The 20,334-nt window shown below is 42.7% G+C and overlaps 2 protein-coding genes across 8 annotated transcripts in view; one reads left to right on the plus strand and one right to left on the minus strand.

Moving 5' to 3' along the window:
* Positions 1–13,283, minus strand: part of CBX5 (chromobox 5) — a 44,469-nt gene extending 31,186 nt beyond the window's left edge. Inside the window, exon 1 of one of the 3 annotated variants that reach the window (XM_049625647.1) lies at positions 13,081–13,283. The gene's annotated coding sequence lies outside the window, so the exon portion shown is untranslated. Of the gene's footprint in view, positions 1–1,701; positions 1,861–13,080 lie in introns of those variants that run through there. The other 2 variants (XM_049625646.1, XM_049625649.1) reach the window with 2 other exon arrangements.
* A 477-nt stretch (positions 13,284–13,760) lies between these two features.
* On the plus strand, positions 13,761–20,279 carry HNRNPA1 (heterogeneous nuclear ribonucleoprotein A1). Of its 5 annotated transcripts, XR_007456679.1 has the most exons (12): positions 13,764–13,903; positions 14,474–14,590; positions 14,847–14,993; positions 15,133–15,343; positions 15,437–15,529; positions 15,612–15,704; positions 15,994–16,068; positions 16,265–16,423; positions 16,985–17,140; positions 17,364–17,429; positions 19,822–19,907; positions 20,139–20,279. XR_007456679.1 is itself a non-coding variant. In XM_049625640.1 (11 exons), exons 1-10 carry the CDS (start codon positions 13,889–13,891, stop codon positions 17,417–17,419), a joined length of 1,122 nt encoding a protein of 373 aa, XP_049481597.1. In that variant the 5' UTR covers positions 13,761–13,888; the 3' UTR covers positions 17,420–17,429; positions 20,139–20,279. The 5 variants fall into 5 exon arrangements, 4 of the variants coding, with proteins under 4 accessions (XP_049481597.1, XP_049481596.1, XP_049481595.1 ...); XM_049625640.1 differs by lacking the exon at positions 19,822–19,907 and having other exon boundaries at positions 13,761–13,903; XM_049625639.1 differs by having other exon boundaries at positions 13,763–13,903; positions 19,822–20,279.
* The last annotated feature ends 55 nt before the right edge of the window (positions 20,280–20,334 follow it).

A 20,334-nucleotide genomic window follows, 5' to 3' on the forward strand; every position in this document is an offset into this window, starting at 1 on the left:
AAGTCCTTGGTGCCTCGCAGGCAAGTGTCCTGGTCCTCCGCCGCCAGCAGGATATCATGTACATATTGCAATAAGGTCAAATGAGGGTGCTCAGAACGGAACTCACCCAAGTCTTCGTGTAAGGCCTCATTGAAGATGGTTGCTGAGTTTTTGAATCCTTGTGGTAGGCGAGTCCAGGTGAGTTGGCCATTGATGCCTTTCTCGGGGTCCGTCCATTCAAAGGCAAAAAGGTCTTGGCTCTTGGGTGCTAAAGGCAGGCTGAAAAAGCCATCTTTTAAATCTAATACTGTATACCAATTTTTGTCTGGAGGCAAGGTGGAGAGGAGGGTGTATGGGTTTGGGACCGTGGGGTGCACATCCATTACTCGCCGGTTGACTTCCCTTAAGTCCTGGACTGGCCTGTAATCGTTAGAGTGTGGTTTTCGCACCGGCAGCAAGGGAGTGTTCCATGCCGATTGGCAGAGCCTTAATATGCCTGAGTCTAGTAGTCGTCGTATGTGGGGCGTGATTCCCGTTCGCACTGCGAGAGGCATGGGGTATTGGCGGACCCTGACAGGGTCTGCCCCCGGTTTTAGTTCTATCTATATAGCCAGTCGGTGTCGGGCCAGCCCGAATCCCCGTTTCTGCCCATGCCTGAGGAAATTCCTGTAGCCAACGGTCAATGTCAGTCATTGGGGCTGGGGGCGTCTGGTGGAGACAATATTCATCTTCCAAACTCAGGACAAGCACCTGAATCGGTTTCCCTTCTTTGTCTAGGATTTTTGCCCCTTTGGGGTGGAAGTAAATTTGTGCCCCCATCTTGGTGAGCAAGTCCCAACCTAATAACGGGTAGGGACATTCAGGGATGACCATGAAGGAGTGGGATACCCGACCCATGCCGAGGTCCACAGTTCTTCGGGTAGTCCATGAGTACTGTTTGGTCCCCGTGGCCCCTTGCACCCATGAGGTCTTGCTCGCCAATTTTCCCTGGGGTTGTAATAAGACCGAATGTTGTGCCCCAGTGTCTGCTAGAAATTCAACTGGTTGCCCCTCCACTCTGAGAGTTACCCTGGGCTCGGGGAGGGGTACCGAACCCCGACTCCCCTAGTCGTCCAGGTCCTCCATCTCTAATATCTTGGCAGGGGCCTTAGATCTTTTGTTAGGGCAGTCTTTCACCCAGTGGCCCTCTTCCATGCAATAAGCACATTGGTTTTTCGTTTAGTTTAGGGTGCTCCCGTCAGGGACCAGGGCCATCTTCCTTACCTGTCCCTGAAGTCAGCTTCTTGAGGTGCCTCCGTTTTTCCTGTGGGTCATCCATGGTTGTAGCCAGCAGGATCTTAGCCAGATTTCGGGTCTGCCGGTCGCATAGTTTAGTCTGTTGCTCCTCCGGGCTTTCTCTATTATTGTAAACTCTCTCTGCTACTATTATTAAGTCCTGCAGGCTCTTTTCTCCTAGCCTCTCCACTCTTTGTAATTTTCTTTTGATGTCTGGAGTGGCCTGATTAACAAAAGCCATGATAATTGCGGCTTTTGTTTCTGGGGCTTCTGGGTTCATAGGGGTGTACTGCCTAAAAGCCTCTGTGATTCTTTCTAAGAAGGCTGCTGGACTCTCATCCTTACCTTGTCTTACATCATATACCTTAGCCAGATTAGTAGGCTTGCGCGTGGCAGCCTTGAGATCTGCCATTAGAGTCTGGCGGTAGACCCGGAGTCTCTCCTTACCTTCAGCCTAATTGTAGTCCCAGGTAGGGCGGGATAAGGGGAAGGCAGCCTTTATGAGGTCTGGGTTTTGAGTCGGTTGTTTGTCCTCTCCCAGGACAGACTTCCGAGCTTCCACCTGTATTCGTTCTCTCTTCGGTGGTGAAGAGAACCTGCAAGAGCTGCTGACAGTCATCCCAAGTAGGCTGGTGGGTAAAGAGAACAGTATCTAAAAGCCCAATTAAATCTTTACGGTTATCGGAGAACTTTGCATTTTGAGTTCTCCAATTATATAAATCACTGGTGGAGAACGGCCAATATAACATTGGTTGTTTTCCAGACTCGTCAGGAGGCCCCATGGCACGGAGGGGAAGGGCGGTGGAGTCGGCCGGCCCCATATTTGAGGGTGGGGCTGCCCGGTGGGTCCATCCAGGTGTCCCTGGTGCTGGCCCACGCACAGGAATTCCTTCGTCAGGGAGGGATGGTGCCCCTCCTGCAGCCCCTGGTGCTTCCAATGGAGGGGCGGAAGGGGGAGGGAGAGCCTGGTAGGGCAGTGGATGAATCAGATCCTCTGGAGAGGAATCCTGCAAGACCAGATAAAGGGACGTTTTGGCCTTTGTGTCAGTCTCCTTCTCAGCTTTCCCCAGGGCTAGAATCTTGGTAGGTCCTGCTTTGGGGGGTAAGAATGGTTTTAGCCAAGAAGGGGGGTTTTTGATCATGTCCTGCCAGACCAGGATGTAGAGCACCTGGTCAGGGTGGCCATCTGGTTTGTCCTTGAAGATTACAGCCTTGACCTGCAAAATAATAGGTAGGTGGAAAGTTCCTTCTCAGGGCCATCCAACGTCAAAGGTTGGCCATTCTGACATGCAGTAACTCTGAAATTTCCCTTTTCTTATGTCTGTGCTCAAATTATGAGCCCTTTCCTTAACGTCCGAGAAGTGGGACAGCATAAGAGACAGGGGGTAGTTTGGGTCTGCCCCATTTCAATCCACACCAAGACACAAACAGTTATGACGATTAACAAGGACACAATAACACAGACAAACGTTCCAGTGCGGCCGCGGAGACAAAACAGAAAGTAAAACGAAGGGCTGGCTGTCCGTAATGGCAGCCGGCCCTCCTCACAGATGAGGACTTTGTCCTCCTGGCGGGGGCAAGGGATGTCTCCCAAGAGCGCCAGGACGGCTCGCCAGCGTGTCCACTTAAGCCAATGCCGACCCAAAGACAGTTTGGAATTCCTACAGGTAGAGATACAGTATAGAGCTCTCAGAAAATATGTGCACGAAAGGTAGAAGTTGAGTGCAGTCACCAGACGTGGGACCCTCCAAGTGGGGTCCTGGGGGTGTCTCGAATCCCAGACGAGCCCCCAAATGTAATGCCCCCGATTTCGAATCCGAGAGACCACCAAGGAGCCGATACCGATGCAAACGCACGAGGGTTTATTTGCAAGCTCGAGCTTGGGCCCAAGTATACCCGACACAGCAGAGCAGGGACTTGGACCCCTAGGTTAAGAGGGGTAGCAGTTTTAAGGGGGCCAGTGGCCAATGAGATTGTAACACACACAGAAAGTTGCACATTCATGTCAGTCCACATGCAGGTGGCCAATTGAATTACAATTTACCCTATGGTAACTGTTTGAACTAGCCTATCACTCTGGTCAGAATTGGCGCGCAAGTTTGGCGAGCAGAAGGCGGGGTTTACAGTCTCTGGCGGTTAGGGGTTCCGCATTCCTAAGTGAGCCGGTTTCCAGTAAGGGTGTACTCGGCGGCGTGACTAGGGTGGGGGAGTGTCTTAAGCAATAAGTAGGTCATGTGGGGGTTATACATGAGATAGCGGGTGTAGCACAAGATGGAGTTAGTCTTGCTCTGCTTGTCCAGGGGTAGGGGATTTTTGTTAAATTCCTTGGGTCCCACAGTTAATCTCACACCCACTCCTCCCTTAATTAAATGTGATGAAGCATGAACTAGTAGATTCAGTCACCTTTCATGAAGAACCTGGCAATTTCATCATAAGTAAATCTTAAGAAAAATGGATTCCAGCAATGTTTGAGTAGTTACTATGAATCTTAGATTTTTACATACCACTTTGGCAGAGCATGTTCACAAAACATGAAAGGGTTAAAACAGAACTAAAAGATCTACCCACAAGTAAAATTGAGGTCATATTTTTCAAACAGCCATAAAATTAAGATGCAGTGCTAATCCGACATCATCCAGCTTGTACAGATTTTATTTTTTTCTTAAGTTTATTTATTTATTTTGAGAGAGAGAGAGTGGGGGGAGGGGGAGAGAGGGAGAGAGAGAATCCTAAGCAGGCTCCACATTGTCAGCACAGAGCCCAATGTGGGGCTAGATCTCACGAATTGTGAGATCATGACCTGAGCCGAAATCAAGAGTCCAAATGCTTAACCAACTGAGCCACCCAGGTGCCCCCAGCTTGTACAGATTTTAGGTATTAGCAGCTTAAGGGTCTACAAAGACCCCTTCCGGTTTCTCCCACAAATCCTCTATCTTAAGGAAAAGCCTCTTCTATGCCAATTTACACTATCTCACAGCCTTAGTTTAGAGAAGACGTTCAAGTGACATAAAAATTAATTTGCATAACCATAAACTAAAATCTCTAATTTAACTATTGAAATGCTATTATAATTTAAGTCAATACGCTAAAATTTGATTAATACAATGCTGACAAAAAAAGAGTTTTATAGAATTGGAGTTAGACTGTTAAACTTCATGGAGTAAAAGAGAGCACTCCTTCAACTTATGGCATAATTTTGTACTTTACTATTACCTTGGTGTATTAGCAACATGAATTATATTGAAGTCATAGCCTACAATTTAGATAAATAAAATCAAGGCAGTATTGAACTTTTTCCCATCCCATACAACAGTATCCTTGGCAGCTCCTTGGCCATCCATTATGTTCCTGACCAATTTCTCTCTGTGGCAATTTAAAAGCTGTAAAAAAATACATAATGGGTGATGACAGGAGAAACAAACCCACACCAGAAATTATTGAACCTTGTAGGTCTTTGCAAGTGTCTCTATTGACATTTAAGTGTGAGTTACTATGCCACAATATCATAAAAGTGTGCTCTACACTTCAGATATATTGATAGTTAAATGCAAAGAAAGGCCACCACCAGATTAACGGCTAAAAGGGATAGCCAATCTCAGACTACCCAGCTCTTCCACTGAATGCTCTGATGTGTTACTTAAACCAAGTAAGATGTTTCTGACTCGCTTTTTGTCCAGTTTCCAACTACAATCCTAATTTAAATCCTATGCCAAAGGGATGATTAATATAGCAATTCTGATCCTTGCTCTGGGATATTTATTGAGGGCCTAGTAAGTGTCAAGCATTGCATGGGCACGGTCTCTAACCCAGTCTTCAATTTAAGAGCTAAGGATTTTAACAGTTTCTCCTTGATTAAGTCAGCACTGGTTAGTCCTGTCCCCAAAGGCTGTTAACAAAAAAGCTACTAAAAGGGCAACTTGTTAACAGTGGCAAAATCAGGACTAGGAATTAGAAGATGTGGTCCTCTTCCAGTCAGATCACTGAAAAGATCAAGCTAGACAGTTCAGTTAACCTTAGGGTGTTAAGTTATTTGCCATACTTATCTTACAGATCTGCTGTGAAGGTAAGACAAATGAGCTAGAAGACACTTTTAAAAATATAAAGGAAATATGGGGCACCTGGGTGGCTCAGTCAGTTGAGTGTCTGACATAGGTTCAGGTCATAATCCTGCAGTTCCAGAGTTTGAGCCCCACATCAGGCTTGCTGCTGTCCTCTCACAGCCTGCCCTGGATCCTCTGTCCCCCTCTCTCTGCCCCGTCCTGCTTGTGCGCTGGCTCACGCTCACTCTCTCTCGCTCAAAAAAAATATTATGTATATGAAACAGAAGTGCCTGATAAATGAAATTAAAAATAATGAATGCTAGGTAAGTGTTCCCTCCTCTCTTATTTTCTGAAAGTATTGGTGTAGAATTAGTATTATCTCTTCCTTAAAGGTTTGGTAAAACTTACCAGTGAGGCCATCTGGCCCTGGAGTTTTCACTGGGGGAAGGTTTTCAACTACAAATTTCATTTCTTTTTTTTTTTTTCTTTTAATGTTTACTTTGAGAGAGAGAGAGAGATGAAAAGGGTGAATGGGGAAGGGGCAGAGAGAGAATCCCAAGCAAGCTCTGCACTATCAGCGCAGAGCCCAACTCGGGGCTTAAACCCACAAACTATGAGATCATGACCTGAGCCAAAATCAAGAGTCAGAAGATTGAACCCCAGGCACCCCCCAAATTTCATTTCTTTAACAACTACAGGGCTAGTGAGGTTCTGTATTTCTTCTGAAGTGAACTTTGGTAGTTTGTCTTTCAAGGAGGTGATTCAATTCATCTAAGACACTGAATGTATGGACATAGTTCATAATATTCCCTTATTGTTTTTAAAGTGTCTCTACAATCAGTAGTGACATCCCTTCTCTTAGTCATTTGTTTGTTTGTTTCCCGAATCAGACCAGCTTGGTTTATTAATTTTACTGATTTTCTCAAAATATCAACTTTCACCTTCATTGATTTTCTCTACTATTTTTACTTTATACTTCATGCTTTTATCTTTACTATTTCCTTTTTTCTGCCTACTTTGGGTTTAATTTGCTCTTCTTTTCCTAGGTTCTTAAGACAGAAATGTAGGTCACTGACTCTAGACCTTTCTGCTTTCTTAACCGAAGCATTTAATACTATAAATTTCTAAGCGAACTTAGTTACATCCCACAAATTTTAAGGTCATGTTATCATTTTTATTCAGTTCAAGATATTCTCTAATATTCTTTGTGATGTCTTCTTTGATCCATGGGTTGCTTAGAAGTGTATTAATACAGATGTATATATTTCAGTTCCATTGTTTTTTCTTTCAGGTACTTTGAGGCTTTATTATTAGTTGTGTAAAACTCAGGGTTGTTGTGTCCTCTTGATGAATTGATCCCTTTATCATCTAATCTGGTGTTAGCTATTTGCCCTACCTACCTCATGTCTGTTATGGAAAAAGAACAAAAGAACAGTTTGGAAAGTATACAGCAACAGAAGGTAGATGTCTGATGATAGAGGAAGTTAAAATAACTTTAATGAATTTTCTGAACTATCTGTAAGTTATATCTATGCCTGTCTCCAACTACTCATATAAATGAGGTTTGCCTATGTTTTATCAGATCCTTAGATATGATTTATTGTTGGGAAATACAGAACAAATTAGCAGTATTATTACCCTCCACAACTCCCTGTGAGGTAAATAAGTCTTACTGATTTAGGGATGAGAAAGAAGGCACGTGGAGGATCTGCCTCAGAAACCAAACTTAAGATAGATATCCCAGCCTGTTGGTTGACCTCTTTAACAGGGCATTTTATTCCGACATAATTATGCCTGCTGACTCAGATATGAACTTGCTTTATTCTAAGAAATGGAGATTACAATCAGAATACTTGAATTCAATTTGGTTCCTTCTCCTCTTCTCCATGTAAGAAATGAGAGTGTATTATAAAGCTTGATCTTTGAACAGTCCTTTCAACAACACCATCTCAAGCCCATACTTTCTAGTGTCCTTTCTAGCAATGAAGCATGATGGAACAGGCACTCAGTTAAGTCTGAAGAATAAGACTGCATGTGAAGAATTTTGAAACTATAGCCCCACGACCTACCTGCAGGTAAAAAAATCTGTCACTGTTTAATTTTGACAAACTACACTTACCAGAAAGGAAATCCAGACTACACAGTCCATAGCCTCATTAGGATGAGAGTGAAAAATGGCCCAAGTAGTCCATTATGCCCTTTTTAGAAAATCACACACACTTAACAAATGTGTTATCCTGTGTCAGTACCCCAAGGATATGACAACCAGACAACCAGCCAACAACTTAGCCTTCTATCCTTTAAGTCCTAGGGAAGACCACCAATGGACTACATTGGCCCAAAATATTAGAAAGAGTTCTTCATGTACATTTAAAACTAGTGGCTTCAAAAACAAACTCCAAGACAATTCAGGAGTCATTTAATGAAAGACTTTGGTCTAGAAGGCTATCAGCAATCACCTATCCAATTCCTTTCATGTAAGATGGAGAAACTAAGAACCAAAGAGAGCAAATGGCTCACCCAAGGTTCTATCACTAGTTAATGACAGATATGGGAATAGAATCTAAGTTTCCTGAGCCTTTTTTTGTCCCCATTTGCCTCTCATTTTTAAAATAACTTTTTCTTAGGGTGCCTGGGTGGCTCAATCGGATGAGCATCCTAATTTCAGCCTCAGGTCATGATCTGAGTCAGGGGATCAAGCCCCAGATTGGGCTCCACAATTAGCATGGAGCTTACTTAGAGTCTCATTCTCATTCTTTCTCTTTCAAAAAAAAAAAAAAAAAAAAAAAAAAATTCTCTCTCTCTCTGCCCCTCTTTCTCTAAAGTAAAAACAAAAAAAAAAAGTTTTTTTTTGAATTATGCAAAATTTATTTGGATAGGGGTTAGAGAACTAAGGTGTAGTGGTCTGAGTGATGGCCCCCCAAAAGATACCCAAGTCCTAATCCCTTGAACCCATGAATATTATTTTATAGGGCAAAGGTGTGACTAAAAGATGTGAGGGGCGCCTGGGTGGCTCAGTCAGTTGAGCGTCCGACTTCAGCTCAGGTCACGATCTCACAGTCTGTGAGTTCAAGCCCCACGTCGGGCTCTGGGCTGATGGCTCAGAGCCCGGAGCCTGCTTCCGATTCTGTGTCTCCCTCTCTCTCTGCCCCTCCCCCGTTCATGCTCTGTCTCTCTCTGTCTCAAAAATAAATAAAACGTTAAAAAAAATTAAAAAAAAAAAAAAAAAAGATGTGAAAGGAGAAATTTATCCTGGAATATCTGATTGGGTCTTAAATGCAATCACATTTATCCTGATGAGAGGCAGGAGTTCTGAGACAGAGAAGACCATGTGAAGACAGAGCAGGAAGAGCTGAGGCCACAAGATGAGACTGACAACCACCAGAAGCTGGAAGAAGCAAGGAAGGGACTCTACCCTCGGGCCTCCAGAGGGGGTTCAACACCTTGACTGCAGACTTTTGGCCTACAGAGTTGTAAGAATAAATTCCTATTGTTTGAAAACCACTAAGTTTGTGGTAATTTGTTCCAGGAGCCACAGGAAACTAATACACAGGGGAAATAAAATTTTTAAAAATCATAAACTGGATATATATAAAACCAATTCCTCATCCAAAAAGAATTGTGCTCTAAGTAACCCAAAGAATGCCTAAAACCTTTAATCCCTCATTTCAAAGGGTAAATTGAAGCAATCAGGGAATGTAATTTTCCTCCCAAAATACTGGCAGATCCAGGAAGACAAACTCAGCGAGGTCTAGTATTTACATAGCTGCTAACAAGAACAGTGTAGGTTTTTCCCCAAACATGTTAGCTGGTAGAGCTCCTGGACAGACTAAACATAGGCACCAGTTGTCACTGTGGGTGTTCTGCCAACACAAGTGTAAAGTTGTCATCAGAAATGAATATGTGGCTTCGAGTAGCTTACAGAAATCCAACAAAGCTGTATCTTGGACTCTGCACAAGCCAACTCTTCTCAGGATGACCTGGACTCTTTCCCATTAGTACAATGATCAGTTAAAGGCATCCTTTATAAGGAGGAAAGGAAAATCAAAGTTATGTCAGGGAAAAAAGATAATTGCCCAGAGTCCAAGTTCATGAATAACAATGTGTAAACAGCAGCCATACTAAGCCAGTTACAAGTGATATCTCACATTGTAATTCACTACTCTTAAAATCAATATCCACAGCACACAGCTTTAAGCCCAATTTCATGTAAGGTAAATGGAAATAAAAATAGACTGAGCAAAAGAACAAGGAAAGGAAAGAGATGCTTTACCGAGAATTATTAAATGGGCTATTCCAGTAAGATATATAAATCATGCTTTGTGGTTAAATTATATAACTTAAATAAAAAATGCTAATCTAATCTTCCTCAGAAATCTTTGTATCCTATATGCCTTTTCTCTTTTCCAGAGCCACTATCAAGGGGTCTGAAAACCACCAAAACTTTCCCAGACATATTAAAATCCAGTCACTGCAGAGGCATGTTCTTTCTTTCCTTTTTGCCCCAACCATCACCCGGCTCACCTACTATCCAGATCGCTTTCTTTGTATTGGTTTTCAGACAGACCAGTGAAGATGTGTTATTTTCCCTTTCAGGTTTGGTGGCAATAGTATATACCCTTAAGTTCTAAGCATAACCACTTGAACCTTAATTTTTGTAACATCAGCTAAACATCTTGTTTTATTAACACACCAGTACAAATGAACAACCAGACCAGGTTCTCTGACGGCAAGAAATAAGCCTAAACTTAAGATTTTCAATCTGATAGTCTCCGAATTTCAATGAAAAATTACCCACCAGAGAGAGAAATGTTCATCAGACCTATTAACTGACATTGTAAGAGAATTCACAAAAAAGCAATTTGTACTTGCATACTACAGTAAACCAAGAAGCCTGTATTCAAATCCTGAAATCTTTCAAATTAAAATATATCACTAAAATCGTCAAATAACGGACCACAGGTTAATTTGTTTATAAATCCAAGCAGCTCAGGCTGGAGATAGAAGGAATCCATTCAGAGTAATGTAAGAAGCATGATTTGGTTCTCTTTCTTCAGATCAGCTTTTTTTCCCCAAACTGTGAGTTTAGGGCCATGAAATCAGCAGAAACTGACCTGTATTTCTAAGAAAATGAAATCGTGTACTGCAGATGAGAAAATACCAAAGTGCTTTGCACGTGTATTTATATAGTAAAGCCTATTTCAATAGGTGTACAGGGTCAGGGTAAAACTCTCTGATCCAAAAGAATTCAGTAAAGGAAAGAGGCTTAAAGCAGGCAAAAATCTAAGAAGCATCTAATGCAAGGTCCACCTTCTTCCAAAAAATATTTGCTAATATTTTAGGAAGCCAAACAAACAATGGATGCAATCGTGTTTAAACTTCAAGAAATGGTAAAAATTTAATGAAATTGTCCTTTTATCCAATGGAACAAAGATCACTCTACATATGAAGAGATATCCATTAGGATTTAGTGATCCATTCACCAAAGACTATTTTCTAAACACTTTACCGGTCTTCTTCGTCTAATTTCCAATTATTAAAATGAAAGATTTTGACAAGATAATTTCAGCATCTATCATTTTATTTATTTTTATTTTTTAAAGTAATCTCTACACCCAAGTTGGGGCTGGAACCTATGATCCTGAGATCAATAGTCACATGTTCCTCCACTGAGCCAGTCCCAGCTCCCAGCATATCATTTTAAATCAACGTGGGTGTTTTTTTTTTTTAAGTTTCTTTATTTTTTAGTAATCTCTACACCCAATTTGGGGCTCAAAGTCACGACCCTAATATTAGGAGCATATGCTCCTCCAACCAAATCAGCCAGGCACCCCTAAATCAAAGGTTTTCAACTGAGGAAGATTTTGCATCACCACCACCAACAACCCCAGGACATCTGGCAATGTGTGGAGACATTGTGATAGTCACAAATGGAGGTGACGGATGAGGTGAGATGCATTTGTTGGCTCAAAATGTCAACATGCTGAGGTCAAGAAACCCTGTAATAGATCAAGATGGTATTCCTTTTAAACCTAAATAAAATAGAGATAGATAACCTTAATCTGTATCTTTCTTTATAAACTAAGCAGAAAAAAGTGCATAATTAGCATACCTACAGTTTACAACCAAATATGAAATAAATTTATCTTCTTGCCAAGTGTCAGAGACTCTCTCCTCTGGGCAGCTAAACTTTCTTTTGTACAATGTCACAAAGGTCTCTAATCAGAAGTGTACTTCATATGTAGTTGAACTTATTAACAGTACTTCTATTAACCTTAAATACATCAGTGAACAACAACAGAGCAATTTAGATTCTTATATGGCCATTATGTAATGAAAATGTCACTATTTTACTGAAACATCTTCAAATAGCTGACTGGGCATTACCAACAGGTGATTACAGCTCCTGTAAAATAAATATTTTGAAGGACATATAATCAAAAGGCAATGGAATAATCCAGGTGATGGATGAGTCCTGTCTCTAACACCCTAAATATCCCCCTTGTTAAGCAACTTCCTTATCAAAATCCAGACATCCTCAAAGGAAGAGAAGAAAGAGAGCTTAGAAACTCTTTAGTGGTGTAAAGAAAGATGTACATGGGGGGGGGGGGAGGCGTCAGAGACAAAGATAAAGGCACTGAGACATGAATAATGCTTGTAAGGCGCTTAGCTTAGCCTCTCTAGTAGGTACTAAGTAGTCAAACAAAAGTTACCTTTTTAATATTTGTATTTTTATACTGAGTATCACCTTAGTTCTTAGGGGAAAAACAACTCTATCGAGGTGTAAGGATAAAAGAGGCTGTGAGAAGCCCGTGATTATGACTAGAAACACAAAAGTTGACTTTTTTAATCTAATCTTTATTTAATCACAAATTACGATCCCTAAAAAGGCTTAAACAGCAGACACCAACCTGCCTAGATCCCACTCTGTCTATAGAGGTAACACACTTCGGTATGTAGCCTTCCAAAACTTTTTCTATGGATTTACAAATACCCATTTGTCCGTGGAAAGGTGCTTCACGATGCAGATTTTTCTCGGGTGCCTTTCCACGACAGTATAGATTTATCCTACTGGTTCTAACATTTCAAGTCAGTCTTCCTAAAGAAGCGAGGTCCCAAAGACCTACCTTGCTCCCCTCAAAACCAAAAGTGTGGGGACAGAACTTACAGTTTCCCTACAAGAAAGGTGTATGGGACGGAGGCCTAAAGGATTCGTTAGAGAAGTCACAGTGGATAAAATATGCGCTGCCGCGCCATCACAGGCATTGAATCTCCTTCTTCACAACCTCTAACGTTAAGACCTCCCTCTTCTGGACCGCTGATTGGACGACCTGCCCGAGCGCTTCCCGTAGGCTATTCGTCTACTGGCTCCAAATTTGGTCCATCCATTTAACCGCCCGACTCCCGCATTCCCCATTGGAGTCAATCCGCTGCCTCTTGGATGAGCCCAACCTACCGCGCGCTCCGTGCTCATTGGCTCAGGGAGCCGCTGCTCAGGAGCTGGAAACCCGCCTCCCACATTCCGATGGCCCAAGGACCGATCAGTCGGCAGCTAAGGGCGGACCCAATTGGCCTAAACACAAGCCAGTCAAGCCCTCCGGCTGCACAGCACCACAGAACTTACAGGAATAAAACATCCCGCCCCTGTTCTTCCATTGGTTGGCCGGACCCACCGCTCCCCCTTCACGAGCCCCCACCCCGCGGTCCATTCATTTCACACAATAACGGGCCCAATTGGAGTCAGTTCAAGACCTCGTATGGGTAGGCAAGACTATCCGTCACTTACCCGGAATCGACACCGATCACTCACGCAAACGTCTTCCCTGTTCCTCTGTGGTGAGGCAGGACCACAAGACAGTGCCGCCGCCGCCTTCTGCGCAACGCCAACCGCCCGCCAAAACGGATCCTTCCCTGCGCCTGCGCGACCAATCCTGGGACCGTACCCTTTCTCCGCCCATTACGCCTGCGCAAAACGAGGCACAACTCCCGCCACTACGCAAGCGCTGTAGATTCGCCGCTGTCTCCCGCCCGCCATTTCACGTGTTCCAAGCGCCCAGCGGAACTTCTTAATGCGCTTGCGTAAACTCGCCATTTTACTACACATGCGCTTAGTGGGCGGTCGTTGCAAAAAAAGAAAGAAAACAGTCACCTCATAACTTCTTTCCTAATACATAGTATTAATCATGTTTTGCCAAGTGAGTTGAGCGTAATTTCGGGGCGCGAAGGACTGAAAAATTATTTAAATACCTTAGATACATTCAAATATGAATGATTGGTTGGCGAGCCAATCACACTGGCTAAAAGTAATATTGTTCAGGAACCAATGAACACTAAGGGGTGGAGACTGCGTAGAACGCCCAAACGGATGACGTTACACAGCAATGCGGCACTACAGACCAATAGCAGGGGGGCAGCTACTGCAAATATCCAATCAGAGATACTCAGGGGCGGAGTCTACCAATGCCTAAAGCGAGGAGGCGGGATAAAAAAGCGAGGCCGAAGGTAGGCTGGCAGATACGTTCGTTAGATTACTCCTTTCTGCCCGTGGACGCCGCCGAGTAAGCATCGTGAAAGTCTCCCCTCCCACCGCCGTCATGTCTAAGTCAGAGGTGAGTAACACGCTCTCTTCGGCCTAATTTTCTTTCTCGCCGTTACTGAATTCGGTAGGATGTGGTTTGGTTTGGCTGCTTGCGCCAGCTCTGGCTCGGCATTTCTTCCGTTGCTGCCAAGGGCCTACCCCTCCCAAAGTTCGGGTCGCCATTTTGTCCTCGTCGTCGCCATGAGGCCGCCGTCTTGCAACACTTGGTTTTCACTCCGGGCTTGTTCCTCCTGGCAAAACCCTCATGCGTATTCGATTGTTTTGTTTCGCTTTATTTTTTCACCTTGTATCAGGGGACGATTTTCTTAAGGAGCAGATGTAGTTCTCTATTGGCTCTGTATTCTTCCAGCTCCGTCCTTTTGTTGCGCGTGCGTCGGAGGGAGAGTTGGGACGCATGCGCTCGGGGCTTCCCAGCCCCCAACATATCGTCTCCCCTAATGGGGAGAAGCACGTGGCTTGCGGCGACCCAAAGGAACAATAAGTGCTATGTATCATTGTCGTGTAGCTTTGCTTCTCCTAACTGGAAGCTTTTTTGTGTTGTAACCCCCCCCACGTAATGATTTTTTCCCCCGACTCCTAGTCTCCCAAAGAGCCTGAACAGCTGCGGAAGCTTTTCATTGGAGGTTTGAGCTTTGAAACAACCGATGAGAGTCTGAGGAGCCATTTTGAGCAATGGGGAACGCTTACGGACTGTGTGGTAAGACTTAGAAGAGACAAAAGGCCAGTAGGACGAGTTGATTTCTTTGGATTATCTTGTCTTGATTACTGTACTTGTGAAGATTGTTAACGGGATTATAGTTGAAAATAATCTGGCAAGGGAAGGTGTGGCTTTAGCTGATTAGAGGCTCCGTTGTTAATTTAGTGGGAAACTGAAGGGCCTTGTATTTACTCATGGTAGAAATGACAGTAGTCTCTGGGGTTTTATTATGTAGTAAATTTTATTAACGTTTCAGGTAATGAGAGATCCAAACACCAAGCGCTCCAGAGGCTTTGGGTTTGTCACCTATGCCACTGTGGAAGAGGTGGATGCAGCCATGAATGCAAGGCCACACAAGGTGGATGGAAGAGTTGTGGAACCAAAGAGGGCTGTCTCGAGAGAAGTGAGTGATCTAGTTCTTTTCTTGGTTATTTAAAAGTGTTCCACTAAGCGGACTTTGCGTTTGGGGATGTTAAACTTTTTAATGATCTTGATTAAGGATAGTTTTATTGGGAAGTAAATTAATTGGGCTTTCTCATTAGGATTCTCAAAGACCTGGTGCCCACTTAACTGTGAAAAAGATTTTTGTCGGTGGCATTAAAGAAGACACCGAAGAACATCATCTAAGAGATTATTTTGAACAGTATGGGAAAATTGAAGTGATTGAAATCATGACTGACCGAGGCAGTGGCAAAAAGAGAGGCTTTGCTTTTGTGACCTTTGACGACCATGACTCTGTAGACAAGATTGTCAGTAAGTCTCCGGGGCATGCAACTCGCTAAGGTTTCTGAAATCCGTGCTGTATTCTAGTCTTTGAGATTGTGTTCTCTTTGAAATTTTTTTTAGTTCAAAAATACCATACTGTGAACGGCCACAACTGTGAAGTAAGGAAAGCTTTATCTAAGCAAGAGATGGCTAGTGCTTCTTCCAGCCAAAGAGGTGAGTTTGTTTAATTAGATCTTACAGGCCACGAAGTCATTCGAATCTGTAGGTTTAACACTTCAAACTTCTCTTTTTCAAGGTCGAAGTGGTTCTGGGAACTTCGGTGGTGGTCGTGGAGGTGGTTTTGGTGGGAATGACAACTTTGGCCGTGGAGGAAACTTCAGTGGGCGAGGTACGTGTGGTTATATATAGTTTGCTGAAAATTAATAGTAAGCTTGTCATTTGACAATCCCCAGATAACTTGTCCACTTGCAACCTATGGTGGATGTACCTATGGGCCAGCTTTTCCAAAGTTAATTTTTATCCAGGTGTTGGGGCTTCTTACTGGAGGGTTAAGTCTTCAGTATAGAAATCATTTTTGTGACCCAGGGGTGGTTTCAGAAAACTTGAATTTAGGAAGGGTATAATTTGTATGCAGCCAATACACCTCAGAAAGTGGTTGAAACTCTACTTTTTTCCAGGTGGCTTTGGCGGCAGTCGAGGTGGTGGTGGATATGGTGGCAGTGGGGATGGCTATAACGGATTTGGTAACGATGGTAAGTTTATCATGGGTATGTAGGTGAAAAGTTTGTTTTGGAATCTCTAGAGTAGGGTAGTAGAGCTAAAGTAGTGCATGACCAGCTCAGCTCTGACCGTAACCGCATGCTGTGAGCAGGCTTTTAGGTGTTACGCTTGCACAGGTTTTGATTGTTGAATACTTTTGTCTTATTGAGAAGAATTGTATTCTTGTAGGTGGTTATGGAGGAGGCGGCCCTGGTTACTCTGGAGGAAGCAGAGGCTATGGAAGTGGTGGACAGGGTTATGGAAACCAGGGCAGTGGCTATGGCGGGAGTGGCAGCTATGACAGCTATAACAACGGAGGAGGCGGAGGCGGCTTTGGCGGTGGTAGTGGTAGGTATCCAGTGATCCAAGTACTTGGTGCAATAGTTAGATTAGCTCTTTAGAGTTTATGATCATAAGGGGATTTGATGCTCTTAAAAAGCATTATGTGGTGCAATGCATGGTGTTCTCTTTTAACGGGCTTGCTAATGCTACCTCCTAGCTTTAAGCTGGGGCCGCCTCACTCCCAAATAAGATAGATGGATAAGTGGATAGTCCTGTCTTTAATCAGAATTAGATTAGCTTCCAGCAGGATTTAGTTGTCTTAACTCCCTTGGGATCCTAGGCGCTTAGTTGATACATCCAGCATGTGTTTGCAGTGCCCTGGATGGGCACAGACTTTCAAGCCTAGAGAATATATTGCTATTATGCCATGGTAAGTTGGGTAAATTTTATTAAAAGCATTGAGTTATTCAACTGAGTGCCTTGCCCAGAAAAGGATGATTGGAGCCACCAGAGTTTGGGAGGAAGGCAAGCAGATCACACAACATTTTTTGCTCTGAGCACTAAATAGAATTCAGAACTTAACCATCTTCTCCAAATAACAAATAAAGGTCCTCTTTCCATTTCTAGGAAGCAACTTTGGAGGTGGTGGAAGCTATAATGATTTTGGCAATTACAACAATCAATCTTCAAATTTTGGACCCATGAAAGGAGGAAATTTTGGAGGCAGAAGCTCTGGCCCCTATGGTGGTGGAGGTCAATACTTTGCCAAACCACGAAACCAAGGTATTATATATATGTTTATTAGTATATATATAACCAGGTCCAGTAATTTTGGGGTGAGGTGTGTGTAGACCGTGAAAAGCTACACTCTAAAAGCTTTTCAAGAACTTAATCAGATTGGGAAAATCATGTGCCCCCGAACCTCAGATCTGAGGCTTTATTGCCCCTGATACAAAAAGTGTTTCTATGTGCTGCCAAAGCTTAAAGGGACAAATTCTATTCTTAGGTGGCTATGGCGGTTCCAGCAGCAGCAGTAGCTATGGCAGTGGCAGAAGGTTTTAATTACTGCCAGGTAAGTAAACATCTTTTTATGTTTGAAGTTAACTTTTGTAAATGATAATGAATCCAGTAACCCTAATATAGCTGAGCAGTGCAACATAGTTAACATTATAATTGCAGTAAAATTGTGGATATTAAGTTAATATTCAGATCAGCAAAATTTGTGGGAAACAAAACTTGCTATTGGATTGTAGCCTTGAGTCTTAATATGTTTAGATTAACAACTTTATTCCATATTGTTCAACAGGAAACAAAGCTTAGCAGGAGAGGAGAGCCAGAGAAGTGACAGGGAAGCTACAGGTTACAACAGATTTGTGAACTCAGCCAAGCACAGTGGTGGCAGGGCCTAGCTGCTACAAAGAAGACATGTTTTAGACAATACTCATGTGTATGGGCAAAAAACTCGAGGACTGTATTTGTGACTAATTGTATAACAGGTTATTTTAGTTTCTGTTCTGTGGAAAGTGTAAAGCATTCCAACAAAGGGTTTTAATGTAGATTTTTTTTTTTGCACCCATGCTGTTGATTGCTAAATGTAATAGTCTGATCATGACGCTGAATAAATGTGTCTTTTTTTAAATGTGCTGTGTAAAGTTAGTCTACTCTGAAGCCATCTTGGTAAACTACCCCAACAGTGTGAAGTTAGAATTCCATCAGGGTGATGCCAGGTTCCATTTGAAATTTATTTGCAACCTGCTTGGGCACAGAAGCCATTGTCTCCACAAACATTGGTGTGGTTGAACTGACAGTTAATGTGTTGTGACCTGGAGTTCACCGTTAAAAGGGTCACCCAAGCAAAGTCGTGGAGTTTATTTGGTTATTAATATGATTGTTGGCACATCCTATGCAATATATCTAAATTGAATTATGGTATCAGATAAAATTACAGATGGGATTAAAGCTTGTGTATCGTCCATTATCATGTGTAATCAATAAACGATTTAATATTCTCTTGAATGGAATGACAACTGTATGGATTTGGGACTGGCAGAGCTTTGGACTTTCCCTACCCACTACCCCTCATAATGTTGAATGCTTCTATCACGATTCAAGTTCAAAACTCTGCCAGAGAATAGAAACCAGCTGCTGGCTAATGCCACCCCATAAGTCCACAGATTAGAAGTGTTTGGGAGACCTTTTTAAACTGACCAGCACCAGTAAGAATATCTTCTTTTTAATACAAAAACAGGCTTACATTAAAGGAAAACAGCAGTTTTGTGGTTGGGTGGGTCCTTAATAGAGGTCTATAGATTAACTGTACTAATTACCTATTTGGACATTAAAATTGCAGAGATGGGGAGGCAACTTACTATATTCACGCTAACTGCAGTTTTCCTTTAAATATGGTACATCACACAACCATCCGAAAATGTTAATTGTATAGAAAATGATTTCTGAAGCCTTTTTACGGTCACTTAATATCCAATCATTGTTATTTGTTACATAGGTTCTTTTGAGCCCTCCCTTTGGTACCCTCAATTTCAGTGCCATTGTACCTGGTAGCATAGAGAATTGTTTATCACTAGGACTGTGTATTCCCTCCCAATTTCGTGGGTGTGTTACTTGGAAGTTTGGGGAGGAGGGCGGAGGGGGGAGCGGGTGGGAGGTGGGTGGGAAAGCATGGGTGATAGTTCCGTGAGTTTGATACTGGCTGAGTTTGCAATGGCAGGTGGAACCTTAACTATTGAGGGAGTTTGCAGATACCTCAGGATTCGTGACAATGCCTTTAAAGATCCAGGAGAGATGTTCAGCTACTAGGAACTGCTAGCAAGCATAGCGCGAATGGCTCCGAGCTCAGACACTCTACAGCTGAGAGTAGACACTTGTGGTATGTGGAGTACAGATAAGCCAGGGGCAGGCCACGGCACGCTCCATGAAAGCTAGGAGGGAGTGAAGTTTCAGTGACCATCGCGAGAAAGGAGGCAGACAAGAGTAAGGCACACCTGACTCTTAGGACTAGCAGTCAGAACCAGGAGAAAAGGTTTTATTGCTATGCTGGTAGGTAAGAACAGATTTTACTTCCATCCATATAGTGTTCTCTAAAATCCAGTTTTCTGTTAACATTAATCCTTCATATATTGAGCCAAAACTAGTCCAGTTAAGCTGAACTTGGTTTTTCTGGAGATGAATTTTCTTATATTGACACCCTAGATTTGGTGGCTCCCAAATGAAGGAAGTAAACACTTTAATTCTGTGACAATATATTTTTGCCCTTTAATTTTATTTCCTACCTTCCTTTGACCCATTTCCTTAAAACGATGGCTCAAAGTAATGTGTTAGAATCTTCCCAAAAGTCTGGGGGGAGGGAGGGTGGACCCTTTTGGGGAGGGGGAGGTGGGGGGTTTACCCTGAGCTGGGACTTGGTCTCCCAAAAAGCTAGTTCTAAAGGTTGTTTACTTTTCTAGGGAGGAGTCTGCTACTCCAGGCTAATCAACTCTCTTTAAAAATATAAAACAAAACAAACTCATCTGTCCAAATTTATGGCTAAAAGGTAAGCTGTTTACAAACTTAACAGGCGCCAAGAGTGCTCGGTATTGCCAGAGTAGACCGTGACGAGCTGTACCTGAGAACAAAAACTTTCATAGTCTGGTCTAGTAAAAGGCCATAGCTAGCAAAAAGTGATTAAAGCAGCTGGGTTCCCAGTCAACAGAACAGTGTAATTGTAGGATCTTCCAAGTGCTTATGCAAATGCCTCATAACTTTTTTTTTTTTTTTTTGGCAGGAATATCCTTATGAGGACAACCTTTATCTGAGCCACTGCACTTCATTTTCACTACCATGTAGTTGTTAGCTGTTCTGCAGCTTGAATTAATCATTCAGTTTTATGAATGGACTTTTTAAATAAAATTTCTTTTGATTTCAACTTGGTGCTGTCTTGTTTCTTTCACTTTCATGATATAGTAAATCAGAATTTTTAG

This window comes from Panthera uncia, chromosome B4 (genome assembly GCF_023721935.1).
Source record: "Panthera uncia isolate 11264 chromosome B4, Puncia_PCG_1.0, whole genome shotgun sequence".
Taxonomy (NCBI): Eukaryota; Metazoa; Chordata; class Mammalia; order Carnivora; family Felidae; genus Panthera; species Panthera uncia.

Coding starts and splice junctions, on each gene's coding strand:
- HNRNPA1 (XM_049625640.1), top strand. Junction 14,591..14,846: donor GAACGCTTACGGACTGTGTG/GTAAGACTTAGA, acceptor TTAACGTTTCAG/GTAATGAGAGATCCAAACAC. Junction 16,424..16,984: donor CGGCTTTGGCGGTGGTAGTG/GTAGGTATCCAG, acceptor TTCCATTTCTAG/GAAGCAACTTTGGAGGTGGT.